General features: G+C 38.4%; 1 protein-coding gene across 1 annotated transcript in view; it reads right to left on the bottom strand.

Moving 5' to 3' along the window:
- Positions 1-5966: 5966 nt before the first annotated feature.
- Positions 5967-24457, bottom strand: part of gfod1 (glucose-fructose oxidoreductase domain containing 1) — a 39600-nt gene continuing 21109 nt past the window's right edge. Inside the window, exons 2-3 of the mRNA XM_079361643.1 lie at positions 8232-8425; positions 5967-7945 (exon numbers count right to left, since the gene is read on the bottom strand). Of these exons, the coding sequence (XP_079217769.1) occupies positions 7205-7945; positions 8232-8425 (935 nt within the window). The 3' untranslated portion in view covers positions 5967-7204. The remainder of the gene's footprint in view (positions 7946-8231; positions 8426-24457) is intronic.

Raw genomic sequence — 24457 nt, 5'->3', positions numbered from 1 at the left:
TATGCTTTGAGATAAGTTTGTATTTATTCAGCCAATTAATCTAATTCACATTCATTCTTCTTTCATCAGATCTCTATTTAATAAATCAGAAACATATGCATTGTGTAAATAATCAAATATGAATTCACAGGGTGGGGGGGGGGGGGGGGGGGGTGAGGATGTGAAGTCTATAGTTAAAGCCTCAGGTAAACAAAAAGTGGTAGAAGGATTTAATTTGCAGCTTCTAAAGCAGCCAGCAGGGGGCAGCAGAACCCTTTAAGATGCTTACTGCTATACACTCAAAGACGAGCTGTAAAGCCTGTAGGAAGAAAGTAAAACAACAGAAACAAAAAAGTGTCTTACAAAAGTATTTAGATGTCTTTCATTTTGTGCTTTTGAAACAAATTAATGCAGAGAGATATACCAGACACTTGAATATTATTATATCAAGTCTGTAAAATATCAGCAAAAGGATTACATAAAATGAACATAGAAAGAGTCCTTATGGATGGACATGTTTTTATCTAGTTGAAACTGCAGCATAATACACATGCTGAAGCTGTAAGCCATGTTGCAGACACAATCACAACCCCTCTCACTCCAACTCACACAGCCTCATTCACACACATCTAATCAATGCTGAGTTATGCAGGAAGATGAGGCAGCAAAACACTGAGGCAGGAGAAACAGTCAATCGAAGAAACAAACATGGAGAAGGTGTTCAACTAAGGTGTTTATAGATTGAGACCCATAAAAATGCATCTGAAAAATCAAGTTACAGTATGTACAGAGGCCCATGCTTCACTGTTATGCATTCAGAACAATAAGTCTTGAAGTCACATTAGAGCTTAAATATTGATATATATTTTTCTTTGTTTCGATAAGAGACTAGATTCAGCATTTACAAACTGGCTAAGGGAAAGGCATGCAAAGCCATAGTATGTGTCTGAATGTTATTTGTGAAAATTGTAGACAAAAAATGTTTGAGGAATATTATATGGGAAAGGAAAAGATGAAACAAGAAGAGAAGATATGAGATAAATGTAAGACTGCAGGTGATAAAAAGATGTCAAATAAGAAACAAATAGATAGTATTTTATGAGAAGAGAAGAGAGATTTGGGGATGGAGAGATAACAAAAGGAGACCATCATCTGGAGAATAACATCAAAAGTATGCACAGCAGATGAAAAGCCATAGCTTTTCTCAACACTGTTAGTAAAACCTCCGAGTTAAGACTTCATGATTTGGCTTGTCAGTCAGTGAGAGAGAGGCAGGCAGATGAAGAAAAAATGTGTGAAAAAAAGAATTGTAGAGGAGTCAGGTTAGTGTTACTGTGGAAGTGAGAATAAGGCAAGACCTAGTTTTGGCAACGTGGCTTCCTATTTCTAAGTAACGGTCTCCGAGGGCACAAAGCGCCTCTCTGAGGACTCCAAAATGAGCAATTTACAGCCTAACCCCACCTGCTCCTCCTCCCCCACCTCGACCTACAACCTAGTCTCTCTTATACTATCCTGGGCAGTTTTTTAATGGTGCGAAAATGAGAACAAGAAATTCATAGTCCCTTCTGTCAGCAAACAACAAAGTCAGAGCTGGAGCTGGAACTTACATAATTTACATATTAAGCAGTTACAGTTCTGTTGGCCAGTGGGCCCATCAGAGAATAAACCATCATAGAGGCAAATAAGGTGGTGAACAAACAAATCTGGAATGACCTACACAAACACAACAATGGACACCATGTTCCTTGCACCTTCACACCTCCTGTGTTACTTTTAATGCAGTGAGCTTGTTTTTCCTTTACAGTTCACAAGCAGCAAAAATATTAGGTGGGTCACATAAGAACAAATCTAAAATACTAGCTCTAGTATTTCCTACTTCATTATTTAGAGGCCACGAATATTTCCTGAATATTTTTAAATAAACATTGAACAGAAAATGTTCAAAAAACAAATAGAAAATCAGCCTGAAGAACATTCATTTGTTCTGAACTATTTTTTAAATGCATGATTTCTTCATTCAGCTAATTATAATTCCACTCATTAAATATTTGGTGCACTCATGAGATATGACACATGAGATATTTTCTTATATGTTTCAAGCGGCTGCATCCTGCCAAACCATGCAGAGATATTTGCTTTCCTTGCCTAATAAACGATAAACGACCTTCAGTAACCTGCCATCACTATCGTTGTCAGCCTAAAGTTGTCAGGTGCAAAGTGCAAAGTCCTGCCAGATATAATAATAATAATACCTTTCATATTGACAGCCTTGTTACCTTGGGACGTTGCTTGATTTGAATTAGATGCTAATGACACAGTTAACACCGAGCATGGTCAGCTGGCTGAGGATTTGTCTGCTGAGCTGCTTAATTGTATCTTGATGGAGGAGATGTAGTTAAACAAATCTCCAGTTAGCAACCTTTTAAAAAACTTCCAGTAAATCCATGTGAGTCACTGTTGGTTCTTAAGCATCTTCCCTCCCCTGGGTTTATTTAATCTCTGATATTTTTTTTTAAATCAGGAGGGTGTGAGGTTTCTCTCCAGCAAACATAATAAACAACATAGATCAAGAGAATATTTCCAATTTAAAAAGGAATCATTTATATCATAATTAAAGGTCGCAGTCAATTAAACTTGTGAAATCTACAATATATGTAAATTTATCAAACAGTGCCTTCATGCAGACTTAAAAGTAAGAAACAAATGAGTGCTTAAAAAATAGCTGTCAGGAAATGGAGCGTATTTATGAAGCGGCTAGCAACAAATGATCTATCTTTTTTCCGTGCTACCCTATACATTAAGATGGATTGACCTTTTCTTTGTACACCGCATGGGACTAAGCCAGTGGACTACACCATTCTAAGAGTTTATGGGGAGATTACTCCTGACAAGCTTTAGCGCTCAGCTTTGCATGCTATTATCCGTATCAATTGAACAATTGAAGCAATACACTCACTCTTTATGAACCCTGCCTTATCGTGGATTCGCTTTATGTGACAATTAGTTAACCAGCTCGGTGACATTTAGACTCAGTAAGACAAAACAGCCAAGGCTATTCCTGCACAGAGCCATAAAATAGACATAAAACATTTTGATAAAACATTTTTACAGACCTGATGGAGGAAGAAAAAACAATTTAAGATGATTAAACTTAAAATTTGTGATATGGGTCCTGGATTATTTCTTCCTCTGTAATTGTGTTTTCAACACAATGTTTGCCTATTAGGGCCGGGAATCTTTGGGTTTCTCATGATTCGATTTTGATACATCTTTTTTAGATTCATGAGTCAAAGTGTATTTTTGAATTAATACATGCTTCAGGATCTACTCCAGTCATGTGTGAGACTGGCTAAATTTCTTGCTGCTCCATTTGGCATTCTACTGAGTTAAAGAGCTAGCTTGAGAGCACTTATCAAGGAATGACTGATTAGCCAAAAACAATTTTTAGAAATTATTAATCTATTCAAAATATCAGAAGATAATGTTGATTTTTACATAAATTGATCTCTACCACCTATATCCTTTGTCTTCTTTGTGCCCTGTGACCGAGGTGTCATAGAGGTGTCTGCAAATTTGAATCTTAACACATATTCAGAAGTACAGAAAAAAACAAGAATACATCCATTTATCTTGTAGGTGTAAATGAGGAACCTAAATAGTGGAAACCGTCAGAGATGAGAGGGGGGGAAAGTCTAAGGGCAGATTTGATAAGGTGCTTTGTAAACAAGGGGCAATTACATAACAGCTTATCTATGCTGCATTTACTGCAGCTCATTGAGGCAACACTAGCTAGCATTGAAGTTTAGTGTCTTGTCCTCAGTAAACCATACTGTGATAGGTTAAAACAAAATGAATGAAAATGGTTTTCAAATTACTTTTTATGGGCTGTGATTTTTATAATTAGTTTGCACAAGCTGACTATGTTGTTATCTTGTAATGATTTATGATGCATCCCAAAAGCAAACAGAATGCTTCTCATAACAGTGTTACAACAAGACTGTTTTTGGTCTTTCATTTATAAACAGGGAATGGGAAACTATACGCAGCTTCAAGCACCAAGGCCTCAGCCTGCTGTTAAATCTCTCAAACACAATGCAGCCCCCAAAAGGCCAACAAGCAAACACAAAGAATAATAATAAATACATATAAACACTTGCTTTGTTTGTACAAATAAAAAACATACAGCACTGGTTTATTTCTTAAGACAGACAACAGCATGTCGTTTTATAATATTTTCATATGGACATTTTCAGTAGTCAGTACATAGTATTTCAGCACAGTTTAAAAACATGAAACCACACAGGGGTACAGGGATAAAAAAAAAAAAATCAATGTTTTGGCTTGTAGGTCAGCTTTTCACATGTTCAGTGACAGTAAGTAATATAATAGTATAAGTTCAAGTCGAGCTTTCTTTGCAAATACTTTCTGATGATTTCTTTGAGCTTTGCTGTGTAAACAACAAGTAATAAAATACAATGATGAGTTCGATAAATAATCTAAAAACAGTGCATTACACATCATCAAGCCTCTGTATCCTAAGCAAGTGTATGCGTCTAATTTCTGGTCAAAAACTTCTTATTGCACTGTTTATAAGCCACATTTCCCCGACGAGTCCTCTTAAAACACCTCATTTATGACATAAAAACACAAATAAAAACTGATCTGCCCAATGGAGCATGCATATTTCACTTAAGTTTCACTTACCAAGATGTAATTAAATTTACTGCAAAAGCCAACGAATCACATCCATTTTTACAGCAGAAATAACCACGTTTACTGGGTGACATGGGCTTCCAGATGTCTTTAAAATGCTTTCAGAACCTAAGAGTGATGTAACGGATAGTACATCTGTGTTTTATACAGACTATGATCTAAATTAGGTTGGCAAGCATTTAACTGTTCTGGGTGAGAGTAAAGGATGCAGTCCTTCATGCTTCTTCATCAAGTTAATGTGGGGGAGTTAAAGTTTCCTGCATTTGCCAGATCAACATCTGAGTCTTGTTAAACTGTCACATACGATATTTATGTAACTTATTTGAAGAAACTTAAGTACATTTTAAGAATTTTTTGTGCATAATACATAAAGATGTTTATCAGGACTTGCCAGGCAAATGTGGCTTATAAAAAGCTTGGTAGAATATTTTTTAATAAATGTGAGCTAAAAAATGAACCAAATTTTGAGTTTTTGAAGTATATAAACAGCTATCAACATTTTAAACTGTGATGCTTTTTTAAAAAAACTCTCTTTTGTTCTCAGTTTTGCTACTGTTATTCTGCATCGACTATCTTAAACAACATTTTCTCCTTAAATCTTGTGTGTGAGTTACGGCTTACATAGGGTGGTGATTTTCTATGTTTGTTTGTTTTTACTTAAGCTCCATATGTGAAATCATACACAGCTTAAAAATGTTTTCTTTTATTTTTACTTCAGTATGTAAGTAGCAAACGATTCTAGTGACAGAGCATTGGTGTGTTTTTAGAATCAAATGTATTTGTGTTTTTGTTGATAAATATACATCCAATAATTTTGCTCTTTTAACTCTGCAATGTTCACTGGGTACTCGGTAGCATTGTCCATCTGTCTTTGTAACTGTAAAAAGGGAATTCTGTGGATGAATCACACCTTTTATTCTAAAAGAAGCCGCCTGCCTTAGTTTAAAATAAAGTAACCAACATTGAAGCACAATAAACAAAGGTGCAGGCCATAAAAAACGAAAAACAATCCAGCTGAAATCCATAAAAACTTATCGGCTGGTACATCAATACATGTGTTACTTTTCAAATGTAACGTTTTAGAGCCCTTCAAATATGGATAGGTGTTGCTTTAAAGATTTACAACTTCAATAAGATTCTCTTGGCTTGGGAGAATGGCTTGGGGTCAGTCAGTACAGAGAGATGGATTACTTTGTTATTGTTAGCTTTTGTCTTCAGGTGGAATTTGGTCACCGTGAGAAAAACATATGAAGGCTAGTTTTATTCTATCACCTACAGCAACTGAAAGGTGGGCTAGTTTATTCCATCATGCACCACACTGCAATTAAGTGACTGTAGTCACATAGTCTTTCTTTGTGTGTGTGTGTGTGTGTGTGTGTGTAAGAAAACTGAACTTGCATATGCCACGTATTGAAAAGCCTGCATTTCTGTGCTGTTTAATTGTAAATCAAAAGATGTGACTCCATGAATTACAACATGCAGATACAACCTCCACAATGCACAGCATTCCTTTGCAACTTATTGCACAATTGTATAAATATCCACTCTTAGGGCTCAATACAGATATGGATACACAAATAAATCTTTTCTATTCATTTTCAGCTGTGCTTTATGACAATATAAAATGCATCAAATAAATAAGAATCAATCAAGTATTAGTGCAACTGATACTCAACTTGCAAGCTGTCTCACAGGCTACTGTTAATGCAAAAAGGCAAACTTTATTTTATTTGAACCCTTTACTCCTAACTGGAATAGAGAAGCACTGCAGCCTGGATTATTGCAATACATAAACCAGAGGGTAAAACCCAAACTGAAGCAAAACTGTTTTTTTTCCCCTCTCTTGTTTCACATATAGAGTAAAAAAATCATACTGACCATAAAAACTGGATCTATCAAACACACTTTTTTTTTTTTTTTTTTTAAACATTCACTTGATAAAACTAACAAGAATTTCATATTACAGCAACAATACAGCGGCACAGTTTTAGCTGCGAGGACAGGTGATTTTCTTTGCCTGTCCTTATTTGGACTCAGAGTGTGAGGTGTTGCCTTCCAGACCAAGTTATAGAAGTGAGAGGCAGATAGGAGAGGTGCAATACCATTTACACTAAGCAGAACACAGGAGCATTAGTTCAACTCACTGATCTGCTTCTACTGCATGAGTAATGCCTGTCTTTGTTTTGCATGAATCAGTTTGATTTACAAGTGCATCTACATGAATGGACATACTGTATGTCTTCAAGAAAAACTTCCTTATCAATATAGGTTCCATTATTGATCACATTGATTTTTTTTTTTTTAACTGAAAGCAGCGTATCAAGAAGTTAGTGGTATAACCTCTCTGCCTGTAACAGCAACATTATATATTCAACAATATTAAATGGAAACAGTAAGCTAAAACTTGTAGCTGCATGAATAAATATACAACAATACCATGGCCTTTCCAATGCAAACCTCTAGCTTTAAAGGTAACACACGCCGTCAATGAGGTCATCACATCAGCTAGATGCTAACAGTAAAGTGACATCCGACTCCTCCTCATGGCCTCACTGATTAAATAAGCCGGACTGATCTCTGGTTCCTCTGTCATCACAACAATATTCTGCCACTCTCCACACTGGTTGGATTTCTTGATGGTATCCACTACGCAAAGAGCGTATAGACAATCCTCAAAGGTAGCCGCCATCGTCAGAGGCCTTCCGTCCCACGTCCGCCTGTCGTCCTGGTCCTCAAAGGCCTGACGCACAGCCTGGATCATGCGGATTGTTCCCGTTAGATAAGGGGAGGGAATGTCACTGAAGGCCTTCTCCGGTAGGGAAGCCTTTTCCAGAGGCGTGGTGTCCTTGAGCAGGAGTTCAGGACCTCCCCCGCTTCCTCCGCCCCCGCTGTTCTTCTGTCCATAAAGGTCCGTCCCCATGACCGTTAACCTCCCCACCGTACCCACAATAGTTACCTCCTGCCGAAACTCCCCGGGCACGTTGAAGTTGAGTGTGACAGTGCAGCAGGCGCCTCCTTCCAAGACCATCTGGAAGGTGCAGAAGTCGTCACTGGTAATCTGACGGATGCCTCGGATGTGATCCGTTTGTTTGACAAATGTTTTGAGGAAGCCGTGGACTTTCTCTGCTCGCTGACTGGTCAGGAAGGTAAGCAGGTCGATGATGTAGCTGCCAACTGAATGCAGACCACCACCTCCCATTAAGTCATCACAGCTCCAGTTGTACTTTTTCCCCAGGAGACTTCCACTATGGACCTGTAAGACAGAGACAAAGTGTTTTAACAAGTTTTGGTACTGATTTTGTTATTTTTTCGTGGTTGTGTTCTGGCAATAAATGAATTGACCGTGATGATATCTGCCCTCAAAATCTAGATATACCAATGCTGCCCAATGACTGAGAAAGTCTCTGATTCCAGCTTGTGCTATAGATGCTGCTTTAAATAAAACAAAAACACCTCAATATTTTATTTAGTCAAAACAGCTAAAAAAGCAGCTGACATCTCCATTAAAAAATGACAATCCTTCATAGTTTTTCTCATACCTGGGCCTCACAGACCAGAAGCTCCCCGATGTACCCTTCCTCCAACAACTCCTTCATTCTAACAAAGGCTGGCAAGAAACGCAGTACATTTCCCATAATGCTCAGCAGCTTTGGGTAGTACTGGGCTGCTGACATCATTCTGAAGGCATCCAGAGGCGTTGCTGTCCGGTCACAGATAACATTCTTTCCAATACCTTGTAAACAAACAAAAAAAAACAAAACAAAAAAAAGGAGAGATGGATGAGAATTAGCCAAGTGAGCTGCACTGTTTCCATTAATTGAAGATAAAAAGAGGTGAGAGTGAAGAAAGGAGTGCGAGAAAGAGAAGTAATGTGTTTTGCCTAAGCAACACTAAACAGACATAATATCCTCTGGAGCATGAACACATCCCCTGAAGAAAGAAACAATGCAAAATGTGGCAACTCCCAGAGAATCTGACTCAAGAGGTTTACACAATGTGCACAGACATAGGCTATCAGGGCACATGCACAAACTATGAAAATATTAAGGCGACATCCTTTTAATGTCCCTGCATAGCCCATGAATGCAAACATCCAAAACTCTCTCAGAAACAAAATGTGGATCCTTCATTGACATTTGGGAAGCCCCCTTATTTTTGGCAGGAAAACAATAAGTTGCAAGAAGACATATGTGGTGCCCAGTAAGACTGAGCTTTAGATAATCTTTACTCATACTAAAAGAGGCCTTATTTAAAGTACATAAAAAGAAACACATAAGACATAGGGGAGATCATCAGACAGTGTGACGTGAAAAGAGAAGAACAGGAACCGTTTTATTCTATATAGCATTTTCTCTTCACTGAACAGTTGAATGGAGTCCAAAGTGAATGTCATGCAAATCATTGTTTATTCAATCATAATCAGATCCTTTCATGTTGCAGTAATTATGCAGGCTCCTTGGAATTAAATTGTTCTATTTACTGATTTATCTGCTGGTAATCAAATGATTACTACATGGATGTGCAATAGTTAGTGCTGTTGCCTCACAGCAAGAAGGTCGCCTGTTCAAATCCCCCATTGGACAGATACTCTTCTGCGTGCAGTTTCTTGCTTGCATGCGTGGGTTCCCTCTGGTTACTATGGTGTCCTCCAACAGTCAAAGGACATGCTTGCTGGGTTAATTGAAGTCTCTGAAATTACCTGTTGGTGTAAATGTGGCTGGTTGTTTGTCTTTATGTGTCAGCCCTGTGATTAATTGGCAACTAATCAGGTTGTAACCCGCCTCTTAACCAATGAAAGCTTGAATTGACTCCAGTCACCCAGGAAAAAATAATGGATGGATTATTCCTTAGAGCAGTAGATTGTAGATGTCTTAACAGTGTAACAGTCTTAAAACAGTGGCATCTCCATCAACATGTACCTCCAGTGTTGAAAATAAAGCCAATGTAAAAAACCCCCCAATAAACTGCAGTTCATCAAATATTCACTTGATGCTGGCTGTAAAAGCCAAAGAATCCCAATTTCTCAAAATAAAATGCCATTTTTTTAGTGAAGTGTGTGAAGTTGTTTAAAATGTTGAATAGTAAACTCACAATGTCCACTATCCCTGTTACGGTCACACGTGGCAACAAGTAAATCTGCACACTGAGTAGGGGCATCACTCCACACACACATTCCTTGAGTCCCAGGAGTGTGAGAAGCAGCGAGCTGCTACACTTGCTGCCCAGGCTAAGGATTGTGGTGGGTGTTTTGAAAGTGAAACTTCCCATGTTAATCTGCCAATAGCTTCAATCGACCATGGCTAGAAAATTAATCCTTCTGACCCAGTTCTGTGGAGCACCATAGGAGCCCACACCCACAACACAACAAACCCGACCCCTGCAGACACAAAGCCAAGCCACATTTTGCCCCCTTTGCCGCTGTTTTGGCAGAAGCATTTGGCAATGTGAATTGTCTTGGGCAAAGCCCCTCTGGGTAAATGCTAAATGTTCAAGAAATATTTTTTGGCACTGACATTGTGGTCAGTGTCTTTATTGAACAATAACTTGACCAGCTAAAATTGGTAGAGGAGGACTCCACTTCCCCACATTATTTTTCTTTATGTTTCAGCCAAAATACATAAAACTCCCCATTTGATAGAGATAAAAAAAAAATAAGACTAGGAGAGAATCGGGAATAACATGCAGCAAAGAATCCACAGGTCAGATTCCAAACCAGGCTGCCCGCTTGAAGACAGAACCCCCTGTACACGGGATGCACAAACTAACCCCTAATCCACCTGTGGCCAGAGAAGAGCATAAGGAACTGCATTGCCAGGACAATTTACCATTTGTCTTTGTCTATCAATATATACACCTTAAAGAACAAAATGTTTGGTCATGAAAACATTTCACGGTTCACACCAATATTAAGGCTGATTAGGTTTAATGATGTGTTAATGGATATAGATTTACAGTGAGAGCCTCACAGTAAGAACTTCGGTTCTATGAAAACTCTGTGAAAGACGGGGTAAAACGGAATCAACTCAAAAGGTACAGTTCTCTGCCCAGTGAGAGAACACTAATGGAGTAGAATAACCCTCCACCAAAGCAGCTCAATACCCCAAACATCAATTATTCATGTACAGAAGATATCTTACCAGGAGGTGTTAAAGACGAAGATAGAGAAAAATCTGGAGGAAGACATTAAATCAATCTTTTATCTATGATGCAAGATTTAAAACTAAAGATGGAGTAGTTTTGGTATTAAATGAGTTAAAATGGTCACTGTTGACACCATTATGGGGAAAGAAAATGGAAATGTTAATCAATACAGCTAAACGGGTTTAAATAGCAGGCAGTACCAAAACAGTTCACACACACTCTGCTCTACAAGAAGATTAGAAGTGCTTCCCTCAGCAGCAGTAATGGTGGAAGGCTGCTCCTGTTTAGGTGCCTCCAGGTTTCTTTAATGTGCATAATATTGACATCCTGTCAGAGACAATCAGCTCATCTCACAGACTGAAATCTTCATCTTGTCGTCTCACAGATATACCGCCCAATCAGTTTTCAAACAAACCTCACTGGGAGGGGTTAACACAGCTATAGACAAACACAAGGCTTCATTTCTAAGAAGCAAAAACTAAACGGCAGGGAAGAAAATCAACGTCTGACTGTCTAACACATGACTGTCTTTAGCTCAAAAGGAAATTAAATTCCTTAATCTCGTTTAAGAAAGCGGAGAATGAGGTGACAACAAGAGGCATTATAACTAATTGGATGGAACAGATGTCACTGAATCTTCATTCTGTGTGTCAAGCATTCCTACTTCATCACATTAAGTATCGACTGAACAGAACCTGAAACAAATCAGAAAGCAGCCAGTTGAACAGCCTACTGTGTATTTGTGTAGCAAGGTCAGATTTATCAGAGCATCTGCTGAACAGTTTATAGTAGAAAACATGCAGGGGGTGCTGTTCTTTAGAGGAAACAGGTTTATAAATGATAGACAGATACATTAAAGGTTCAATCTGTAACCTACTAAATTAAATTATAACAACTGAACTTACTAAATCATCAAAGAAGTGCTGGCTTCTCTGACAATAACCCAGCAGCAAGGATGTGCTACTCATAAGTTTAGATTCCAGTGTGGAATGTTTAACTTTTTTTCTTTGACCAGAGATGTAGGCGGCACCCACACATGGCCATTTTGGACGGCCCTCAGGTTGCCTGGCAAAGGGCAGACGAACAGGTGTTGCAGTGATGAAAGCGGGCAAGCAAACTGATCCAAATATAACTGATTGTACCCGAACTAAGCAGCCTTGCATTTTTATAAGCTACATGAGCTGCATTTCGAGATGCAGAGCTGAATAAACACTGTAACCTCAATATCTGAGGCATGGCAACCATCGTGCACATCCACTTTCGGGAGGAAAGTAATAATCTAAATCAGTGCTTTATCAAAATTGTGTATTTTCGTCATGTCCTTGTAAACATTCAAAGCTTTTCTAAGATTGGCTCACCTGTTTTATTTTGTTACAAAACAGACAGTAATTTTTTTTGTGTTAATAAAAAAATACTAACAAACTACAGCACACTGTGAAACTTTCAAAAACATGATTTATGACAGTGCTGTGTTTATGCATAAAAAAAGCAACATTGAGCATCTTTAAACAAAACATTCAATTAATGATAATCACTGTGACCTGAACAGAGGTGACCATAAGGACTCATCTCCAAGGCATCTAAGAAACACTTGTATTTTTTACATTTTCTTGATCTTTCCTGAAGAACAGATAACATGACAGACAGACAGACAGACAGACAGACAGACACCTTTCTCCAGTCCTGCACTTCTCGGCTCACTACGACACACATCATCTGTGTCTAACTGCATGACTCTTGTGTACTCCACTGAAACAAATATTTACTGCAACACAAACACAGGAGGCCCTGTTTTAAAGGAGCAAGATAAGGTTTCAAATAGAGCTGCAGCTATCGAATATTTTAGCAATCGAGTATTCTATCGAATATCCCGTCGATTAATCGAGTAATCGAATAAATCATACTTTTGCTTAATTAAGGTTTAACTCGTCTTGGGTCGTCCCTACAAACCTGCTTCTTTGCAGTTACCATGGAAACGCCTGCTTGTTACAGCCAACCACCTCTGCTCTACAGCTGCTGATGATGCTCACCATATTACTGACAGGGTCCCAAATTCACTTTCTGATTCACTGGTCAAGGCGGCAGGTAGATGAAAAATACAGGCCAAACACGTTTTAATGGCTGAAATAGCAAATACTGTTTTGTGTAGCCTACACATCTGTTACAGTACATTTCATTGAGAAAGCATTATGTTCTATTGAATCAATCACAGAATCAATCATTATGTCAGATAAGGAAATTGAGAAACTTTAAATATATATTTGCTAAATTATTATTCCACAAACAAGTTCTGTCTTGATTTAGCTTTGAAGACATTAGACATTTCATATAATCAGCCTGTATATTGTTAAGTGTATCTCTGTCTGCTCCTGCAGCGCGTACATTCAGCGCGCTCACAGACTACAGAGACCATAGACATACGTCTATGACAGAGACTGTGAGAGGACGTTGCTATCGTTACGTTAGCTGAGACGACAGAGACCAGAGACGCGTCTATGACAGAGACTGTGAGAGGACGTTGCTATCGTTATGTTAGCTGCAAATACGGAGAGAGTGAACGGAGAAAAGCCGACCGTTTGACCGGATCACGTGTTCCCGACTGGGTCGTATGGATCACGGATCAACTGTGTGCTGACTAAAAGTTAAAAGGGGCACGCCGCGCTCGTGTGTGGGTGTTAACGCTAAAGTGTCTGTGTGTCAGAGAGAGGAGCAGGTAGCTGCAGCTACATTAAACATGTTTTATACTCATACCAAAGTTTTGATGACGCAAAAAAAACCAAAAAAACTTAACGAAGCCTCAAGGCAGCGAAAATTCCTCGATGAATTTTTGTAATCGAATTATTCGAGTTATTCGAGGAATCGTTTCAGCTGTAGTTTCAAATACGTGTTAGGCAGGGGGAATGAAATCACTGCAGGAGATTTTGTGCGTATATTTCTCCAGACTGTACAGTGGAGCAGTATAACACAGAGGAAAAAAAGTGGGAACAGGTAGTTGTGCAGGAAGGTCAAGTTATGTGGAAGAGATCGGAGGACTGAAAGACTTCTTCTTGACAGCAAAGCTAACGTGTGAGGCATCATGTAATTACTCATTGTTTATTGTTGCACAGCTTTTGACAAGGTGGAAACACAATAGAAACACTTGTCTATCAGATCCAAACACAGTACAGTTTTTTCCCCATATTTGTTGGCCTACAAGAAATACAACTTTTCAGGATTAAATTAGTCAGACACTTTCTCTATTGTTTTTCTTTTAGAAATTCCACATCTGCAAACGAGACCCCTGCATTGTCATGCTCCCATTGAGGGAAATCCATCTTTAATGTGGCACAACAGATGGAAATCAGCAGAGTGGAAAACCGGGTGGATTATGGAGGATGCTGAATGCTTTATCATGACAGCCAACACAATAGAACCTATGCTTTAAGTTGACAGACATAGAAAAGCCAGAGGAACCAGTCGGGAGAGATAACCATCTGCCATGCTGTCCCATGCATGTGCAAGGGTCAGGAGGAGGTAGAGACAAGTCAGGGAGGAGTTTTTTACATTCCTCCATAATGATGACAATGATATGAGAGAGACTGTAAAAACATTGCTTATGATTCTCCTGCAATCATTGAACGGTATCATGCTGTGTTTAAGTACATTGTGAAATCTTGTGAGAAAACCGAGAAAAACCTGAAACCAAAACTGGATCAAGCTCTCTGTGTCAGGGTCATATTAAAGCCTTTTAAATACACCCACAACGATGCAAATATGTACATGTTATTTTGATTTAAAATGGTTTGCCTTAATTAATGATATGGTTAGTAGATTCTGAGTGATTAATGGGGTCAAGGGATAAAGTGATTTTGAAAGATTTAGTGTAAAGCAGCACTGAATCCAACGGTTAATATCAATGATGAACGTCGGAGACCACACATGTAAGGAAGGACAGCGGACTAGAGACCAAACATCTGCTGTTTGTAGTAATGATTCTACAGTGGTGATTCTACAGACATGAGATCTCAAATATGACTTAAGACAAAATAAACAAATACGGAGGACAAATCAACTTTATCCGCAGACTGAATGTTTACAAGTTTGCTGATAAAGTTGATATAATCCTGCTTTTTCCGAAGACTTTTTTATTAATTGAAAACCATAAGATCAGGTTACAAAACCTTAAAGCTATTGTGTTTTCTTGTGAGTTTGCCTGATTCTTTGCATATAACGTTTATAATTCCCTTTCACAGGGCCATATTTGAAAAAGGCAGAGTTGACACTATTATTTGTGTACGAGTATTCACATATAGTACAGTATGCACAGATGCACCTTCATGTATTTTATGTAATGTTTTCATGCAGTAAATGAATGAAATCATTTCAATAGCTGTCTCTCTCACTGACCGTTTCTCTATGAATAACTGAATATAATGTTTTCTCAGCTTGCCAGAATCAGAAATATTTTATTAATCCCAGGGCAAAATACGGAAAGTCAATCAGCTGTATGTTCTGCAGAAAATGTTCTCCGTCTCCCGAACCAGTATTTCTCTGTGCTCGTTTGTGTGCATGATTACACTAGTTTATAATACTGAGTGGCAGTACGAGACAGAAAGGAGGCAAGCTGGCCTGAAAGATCAGAAACCATCCCCATCATGGCGAACTATGAAAGCAATTAGCTTGGGTCTGTTAGGCCTATGGAACAGAAAAACTCCTAGCCTTTGTAGTAATAACTACATTATTTGAGATTACTTTGAAAGCTCTAAAACGGATGAGGTTGTGATAATGTTTTTCCTAGCTCTAATGTTGCAGTACTTGTTTCCAAGGTTGCATTTAGGCTAAGTATTTAATGGAGCAGCTTCAGGTCCATTAGTGCACATGATAACTATGAATGATGTTGAGCATTACTGAGTCTGCTTTCTCCTTCAGCTAATGCCCTGGAATTGTGAGGAGTTTAGCATTCTTAAATTTGTTAAAGTGCTACCATTACCTCCAACACCAGAGAGGCTCATTGGCCACCATGGCAATGAATAATAACCAGAGCGGTATCGTTTGACCATGAGGTTCCTAATGTGTGCACTAAGAGTAAATGTTGATATGCATGTACAGTGCACTCAGCAGCTGCTACGTCAGTGAGACACAAGATAAGGAACAATAATACAGAATATGGATATTATGTAGACAAAATCACGACATGTTAGGGTTTTAAGGCAAGATTTGAAGGAAGGAACATTTCCTTCTCTATGAATAAGGTCTGCAGCTTTAATGTCGCATAAACATTGTATAATAAGAAAAGGAATGCTGGGTATTGACATCAAGTCCTGAAAACAATGTCAGTATATTTGAATAAAATCGAGACCTATCTTATTACCTGCAAATGTGCCTAAAAAAACACAGGCAATTGGTGTGTGTATGCATGTGTTAGGGTTATGATTTAGCTGTAGTCTAAATTAAACAGCACTCTTTTTACAACCCTGGTGAAAGATGTTAATAAAGCATACATATTCTGTCTTTAATGCATAATAAATCAATAAAAAATTATTTGGGAAATACCAAACAAATCAACCAAACTACACATAAACCTCCCTCACTGTGAGTCTTACAAAGAAATAAATGGGGTGTAACTGTATAGCAGATCTTTTGGAGTTTCCTCCGAAAAATGTCCTCATAGCTAAGGCTGGATGGCCACCAGGTCGTGATTGCATCGTGTTTCTTGTTAAAGGTCAGAAGACAAGAAAAGCACTATTTAACTTTATGCACTTTATTTTGGAAAATGGGGCTGCAGCTCTGTTTTACAATCCTCATGCAAAAGAGAAATGTGAGTGTGCTTGTGTATGATCAGACCGCCCTCCTCTCCACCCACACCAGGGTCCTCCAGGATCTAATTAACTACTAACCCTGGTCAGCGCACTTCCTCACACAGTTCTTGTGTTAACACATGTACACAACTGAGACTAGACCGAAAGACTGAACCAACAGTCAAAGACATTTCCTGTGATATTTGCATTTTAATCTCTCCTAGTTCACGTTTGTCAGGTAAAGGTCAAGCGGGGAAAAAAGGGCTGCCCAGACACTTCAGGATTTTCTTCCTCTCATAACCAAATTAAGGTGATTTAAAGGCCAGCTCAACTTACTTACATTTAAACAATTTGTTGGTTTGTTATCATTCCTACTGTGTCATAATTATTTAATCAGCACTGCAGCATACATTTCAGAGCATTACACGCTGCTTTGAATAGGCAAAAAAATCCACAGAACCCCGCTTTGTGTCAGCAACTGATCAAAAGACTGCTTACATGCCTGAGAAAGCCGCAGTGAACGACACCTACACTGAGACTGCCAGCAGTCATCAATAATGTATGTGTAAGTGATTCTTTGCTCCATAGCAACAGTGCTTCAACTGCTCCTCATAATCTAGGGACAGAGTTTGGCTACAGTACGTTAGTATTACTGTAGCAGCAGTGGTTAGCAGTATTACATAAATTAAGAAAGATTACTGCATGTTTGAATCTAAAGGGGACCAAGTGCACGTGATTCTTAACATTACACAGAAATTAAAATCTATATTGTTGGAATTCCATGTAGTCTGTAGTCTTTTAACTGAATACACTTTCAAGAAGTAATCACAATAAGTGTTATTTTCTTTCTGTATATAGAAAATTAATTATAACCAAGTTAAAAATTCAAGGCAAGTGCCTAAGCCAGTAATCCTCTTAATGGCCAATAGAGGGTGACACTTTTTGTAAAATGCAATCTGAAGATATATTTTCTTTGGGTTGGAAATTGTAATTGTTCCCTTGTACTGACATGCTATTAACAATGTTAGTGGGTGTGGTCATCTCTCTTTAACTACATGGTAGCCGAGCTGATGGTAAGAGAGGGAGGAGTTCTTAAAATGTCATCACTTTATTAAACATATGTATATGGTTTACCTGATTTTTGCTAAACAGACATAAAAAATGTCCAGTATGTATACCTTTAATACAACATGATGTTCACTGAGCAGACAAATTAAGAGTAGGATGGATGTGAAAGTCGAGCATGTTGTCGGGTCAGGCTAACTCTGGTTCTTATGTTGCCATTACTGTGACTGTGAACCCAGATGCAAGCATCAGGGAGGTCACTTCTGGCCATATCCTAAATGGGGATAGCAGGACTTTAAACTTGAAAAGTCTACAAATCAGGGGTATACTGCTCATTGGCTATATCCATTATTCACATTATGATATAAATTCTGTAAGTTTAACAGTTATTTTGACACATCTAAAGAGACATGGGAAAAGTCAAACTTTGCCAACGATGATGAAAGCCTGACCCTTCTTTTGTAACGATGAAGGACACCTTTGTGTCACCAAGGCTGCAGAGTGAAAAAAGGAAATAATAAGATGAAGCTCTGAAAGCTAATGAGGAGCACAGAGCCAATAGTTACTGACCTCTGAAGAGTGACGGATTCTTTCCCCACACAGCTGTGAGCACTAATGAACATCTACACACTGCTCTTGTGACTCCCTGTGCATGATCATTACTGAGTTGACTCCTAAGCGTATTACCTTGTTTTAATGAGCCAACAGCGAGGTTCAGACAAGTTTCGTTTCAAGAGCAAAGATACACTAAAAGTGGCTCCGAGATTCAAAAGGATGAGATGACCATGCAGAACCATGTTCTCAGGTTTCGCTACTAAAAACTTAACGATTCTCTCTGCTAGAAAAGGTTTGCGTGGATCGGTTTTGAGCAAAAAATGCTAATGCAAGAAATCAACAGTAAATAGAAATTATGAATGTAATTTAGTATGATAATCAGCAATACTGGCATATTTTAATCTTAACATCGAAACATTTTTAAATGTACATGTAGGTATAAAATGGTCATCCAGAAATATTGGTTTTATCAAGTCGCAAGTATCAAGTTTAACTATTACAGTATATTGTCTTTTAAAAAGGGGGTTGGGGTCAAATAGTCCCCAGTGAATCAAATTGTGTTTCTGTTTGAACTGCCCATCCCTAGTTTCCATACAAAGTATTTTAGCATAGCTGTTTCTTCCAGGTCAGATATTTTTGACCTATTAAGCAAGTACACATTTCAAGATAATCAGGCCAATTTTGTGAAATTGGTTGTTTAATGGTTGTTTTGCAGACAATCACAATTCACACACTTCCTCCCAACAAGGACATCTCATAAATATGTCAAATGTATTTTTGTCAGTCACTGATATCATAGCTGAGGAAAAACAGAGTAGCCTTTCCACATGCCGTAGCTGGAAACTCTGCCTATTAACAATGTGACACACAACAGAGTGAGACTCTGAATCACCAACATGAGGCTCAGAGCAACAGTGCTGACAAATAAGTCAACTGAGATGAACTCCAACAACCACTGACAGTCCTGTCCTTTGAGACAGCATGGCAAGTTGATACCCCGCCTTTTGTTGCTTATTTTGGCCATTTGTTTTCTCTACAATTGGATTTTGAAGGCTGTCTCCTGACTGCTTTGGCTCACTGACAGCAGACAGGGAATGGATACAATGATGCAGTGTGTGCAGCTCTTCTGGGGTGTGCGATAAACAAGGTGAAAAATGCAAAGCACGTGCAATGACAACAGAAAACAAAAAAACAAACAAAAATATGTTTACAAATATCTACGCACTGTATGGACATTAAAAGTCAATGAGAGGGATTTCGCTGCAGGAATCAAACTCTGGTAGTTTATTACAAATGTGTTATTCTTAGAAGTTTAAGAATTTTCCATGGGTGGATAAGACTCACTGATATGTCACAGGGACTACGTAATTATGCAAAGTATTCATTTGCATCTCTCCATGATGATCTAACGTCACACCTTATTATCTCTGACAGAAAAACAACATAAACTCAGCCTGATTTCGAGACTTCTTTTTGAAACGTATGAATTATTGAAAGTCAATTTTGATCAACATTTAAAATGCAAGTACCTGGTCCCTGCAGCGTTGTAAGAAAATAACAGATGCTGGCCTGCTGAAATCATCTAATTAAGAACCGCGAAAATGTATATCTATGTGTTCAATAAAGAGCTGGAGTCAGGATGTGGATAATCTTAGATTAGGAAAGGAAGACTGGAAGCAGAGAGAAACGGTTAGTTGCATTAAAAAAAATAAAAAAAGTCCTTAGCTAACATGTTATACCTTCTTGTGTTTAATCTGTACTCCAGCAGAGATGAAAAATACTATTGAAAAAAAGAATCTGTTTTAAATTACATTTATTGCTGGTATCTTTTAATTTTTCTGCAATGTCCTGTTGACAGCAACAGATCACATATTTTGATCCCGTCTGTGAAGTAAAGTTTGCACTACACTAACTGTTTTGACGTCAGGAAGACGTGTACTAATACTTAACCCTCAGATGAACAACATAGTAAAAAAATGTGGATTTTTGGCATTTGCTTTAGTTGATAATGATATATAAACACATTGATTCTAAAATGGTTAATTTCTAGATGCAACTACTTTCCTGCTGTTTGTGTTCTTGATCATATCTTGTGTTTGTGTTTCAGGAACATACTTAACGCTATGACACACAACAGCGTGCATGCATGAATACAAGCTTGGCACTTTCTATGGCGAAAATACGAAGGATGGAAAGAGATCTGAAAGAGTTTGTAACACAAAATAAAATCTTTTACTCAGATGGAAGATTAAATACTACAGCTGAGCTCTGAAAGAAAAGATAAAGGTGAAACAGGACTTTTCTGCTGCTGTCCTTAACAGAAAGTGATTGAGTAGAATCCTCAGTGTCACGGAAACAGTTTTCTACCTTTGACATGCACAACAGGAAGCAAGACACACTTCACTGCGGTGCACCGAAATATCACTTCCTTTTGAAGCCCTGTGGCTGCAGATCTGCCTAACGGCTATTGACTCAGACTTAAACTTTGATAAAAAGGCTAAAACCGTAGACAATAAGTCCAAATCACACATTACTAACAGTGTTGATGTCCTCAGAGGCTCTGGCAGACAGCAGCATGGCCACCAGCAGCTGCCTCTTGTCCTCTGTCCCTGATGGCCAATTAAGAAGCACAGAGAAGCCTATTCCCAAACACTGCACATAAAGGACATCTGAGCAAGCCTATAATGGAACTACTACACCTGGGGAATACACAGGAAAAACTGAAGACAAACAATAAAGAGTAAGATAAGGTTCAGGACACAGTGCACCAGAGGCAGTAACACATTAGAGAAAATGAGCAGTGTGGCTGCAAAAAAAGAAAAAAAAAAAAGAAACACACAGCGTAATGCTTCTACACCTTTAAATACTTGACTGACGAAACTGTTGAAACACACCCAAGCATTTTCTGTGCCGAGTGAGCTAACTGCTGCATGCCAAAACACAAGCACCCTGCGTAATCACCTGTGGTATTGGGAGATTACTTGAGAAATATGTTCATCTTGCTCAAACACATTAACAATACAAGTTACCTCAGCTGCAAGTAAAAACAAGATTTAAAAAAAATCCCTGATTATGAAAAGAGTAAACAAAGCTGGTCAAAATAATCTACTACAATACTTTAAAGTAAAGTAAATGTATCTCTATCATACACAAAAAAAATATTTTGCTTTATTTTTGAGGAGTTTGGGCCTACATGGGCAACTTAGAGGATAATACATTTACCAACTAAACAAAATATAGGAACTGACTGGCCTCATATGTATTACACTCACTCTTTATAGACTGAGCATGAGGCCCATCAACCCATAGATTTTGACCATGTGGGGCATCCATGTAAAATGAGGACAGAATAGTCAGCTGGGTATCCCAGCTGAGGCCCCTTTATGAGTCCACATGCCCCACATTAGTGTTGGCTGGGATCATGATGATATAAGTTCACATTGGTTCAGTGTTAAGACTATTACTGTCTTACAAACTGCTGAATAGTGGAACACATTTTCAGCACAAGTATGAATAGGCATTATGTGATTTTGTATGTGGATACACTTATGTATCTTTTGAACATCAGTATCTCCCAATACTTGCCCTGCCGCTTAAGTCAGTCGCAATTTTGATGTAATTCAATCGAAAGAAATTATTTGTGAACATGAAAGATTACAGAAAATATATTGGGAAATTGGGAAAAGGCGAGGGAAAATTTGTAGCAATCCATGGATCTTCATGGATTTATTTGTGTATGGATTAAATCTTTCACTGGATTTAGTTTTTGGTGACCCTAAGCAGTCAGTTTTATTGGAATACTATGATCTGGAGAGTACAGTTAATCTTTAAATGGTAAATCAATCAAACAATTTGGTGATACATTAATCATCTGACAGATAGGTAGATTGTGGCTGCTTTGATGGTTGGATATCGAAATCATTTACATAATCATGATCTTGAGGGAGTATTTCATTTAATAAGGAACTACAATTAAGTTTCCAACTACAATTAATGTAGCATGCAACCATGTCAGAAACTGGAAGATCTGGAATACCAGATGGCTGATTCAGAGCAGAGGTTTTTTTATAACGAGGTATGCAAAGTCACCAATTGGACAAACTGACTTGTTTTCACAATAATGGGAGTCTTACATCAGTCTCTGGGAAAGGTCACCAACAAGCAGTTTGTAAAAAATGTCTCCTCTAGTAACAATTCCATTCCCAAACATCCAATCACAAAGCTTATCTGGAAAAAAAAACCAGACATTTGGAGCTCTAACTTTTACCTGTTGTCACTTTTAAGTTTATTAAGTTTAATGGTTAAATGATCTAATCATTTTATTTATGAGTCAAATAAAGCACTGTTATTCCTAAAATTCAAAAGCATTTCTGTTACAAATGTGTTTTTTTCCATTTGAATCCTGATCACCAGTTGCCTTTATATCTTTGGACTTTGTGGCTGACTGTTTAATCCTAACTACCCTAATTAAGGTCAGGATAGAACTGTCCATGCATGTCATCTTCTCTTTCTTTACTCTACCTCTCTACGATGCACTCCAGAGGTACTAGGCAGAAAATATAGGGGGGGAAAAAGCCCTGCTCATTTTACAGATTAAATAGAGGACAAAGTCTACATTCTTTTGTTCAAATGTGATAAGAGAAATAAAAGCCCTCAAATAGACTAAAATTAAACAATGAAGAAGTATTCCATATTTAATGCTGTTTTAATCCCATCCTTTAGATTTATTGGGAAAACTCCATATGAAAAGCTTGCCCTCTCTCTTAGCCCTGGATTTACTATTACAATGTGATCCCTCATTCAAAGCCTGGACCCCAAGTTCACAGCCACACAACATTCTCTTATGGCTCCATGTGAATGAAAAGCATCACTTTAAAGGGGCGGGGAGAGGGAGGTCTTCTACTTTTCCCCGTTTTCTCCAGGATTGCTCACTTGTCAGAACAGCATGGCGGGATGCTGAAAGAGCCCCCCTCATCCGTCCATTCATGTGACGCACAAAGGCAATTTCACAGGAAGACAAGCTTTCTCTCTGCTATTCTTTCTCCCCACTCCTTGTCTTCTCTCTATCCCTTCCTCTCTGTCTCGCTCACTTATTCACTCACACGCTCCCAGGCTGTCATTAGCATTCTAATGGACATCTAAAGCCCTGTTTCCAACTAGCAGTTCAGTTTGGTTCGTCTTTGTACTGCATGCATTTTGAGATTACCAAATTACCTACCCGTACTGTCCTAATTTTTGGGGACCCATTCTGTACAGGTGACAAAAATATCGATCCAACCCTAAAAGGTGGAGCCAAACACTGCAGTTTGTTGATTGGCCGAACAAATCGTCACTTCCCGTGTGACAACAGCAAACACAAATTCACCGTGTTTAAATACACAGTTGATTGTTTATTCGTCTGTATTTCCCCTCACGGCACAAAGCCTTCTATGAAACAAAGCTGGATTGTGTTTTTGTAATAAAGAGCCACATGCCAATGACAAAGATGAATTGCTGGATGTCTTCCAGCGTTGGTTTTGTTTGTGTCGTGTTTTTCTCCTTTGTTGAATTTATTAGCGGGTTAGCTGTTAGCAATTAGCTGCTATCATGTGACGCTATTGCGTAGCTGACTACGGCTATTGGCATCCGGCTGACACACCGCCTACCAAATAGGGCCCAGTTGGCTGTTGAAACGCAAAGGGGATCAGGCTTTACCGTACCAAACTGTACTGATCCATACCGGACCGCTGTGTGGAAGCTGGGATTCAAACAAAATTTTAAAAAATGGTTGCTAGCCATAGGTTGTCATACAAAATAAGCTCCCATGGGTTTCACTGGAAACAGAAGAACAAATTGTTATCTCTGCACCAGATACATTTGAGTGTATTTATGTGACACCATTACACTATGTGTAATTTGATTTTAATCACAGAGCAATGTACGAAGTGCTTTATATACAAGACCAAGGTTTCCTTAAACATACTTGAAATGTTTGAAATAAAAACAGCTTACACTCTGTGGCAAATCTAGGGTATGTTGGGGCCTTAAGCTATCGAATATTTTAGTAATCGAGTATTCCATCAAATATCCCGATTGATTAATCGAGTAAATCATACTTTTGCTTAATTAAGGTTGAACTTGTCTCGAGTTGTCACAAACCTGCTTGTAGTCTTTGCAGCTACCATGGTAATGCCTGCTTGTTACAACCAACCACCTCTGCTCTACAGCTGCTGACACTTACCATATTA

The sequence above is a fragment of the Symphodus melops genome (genome assembly GCF_947650265.1).
Source record: "Symphodus melops genome assembly, chromosome: 14".
NCBI lineage: Eukaryota > Metazoa > Chordata > Actinopteri > Labriformes > Labridae > Symphodus > Symphodus melops.
The sequence above is the reverse complement of the archived record's forward strand: the minus strand, read 5'-3'. Positions and strand labels throughout refer to the sequence as shown.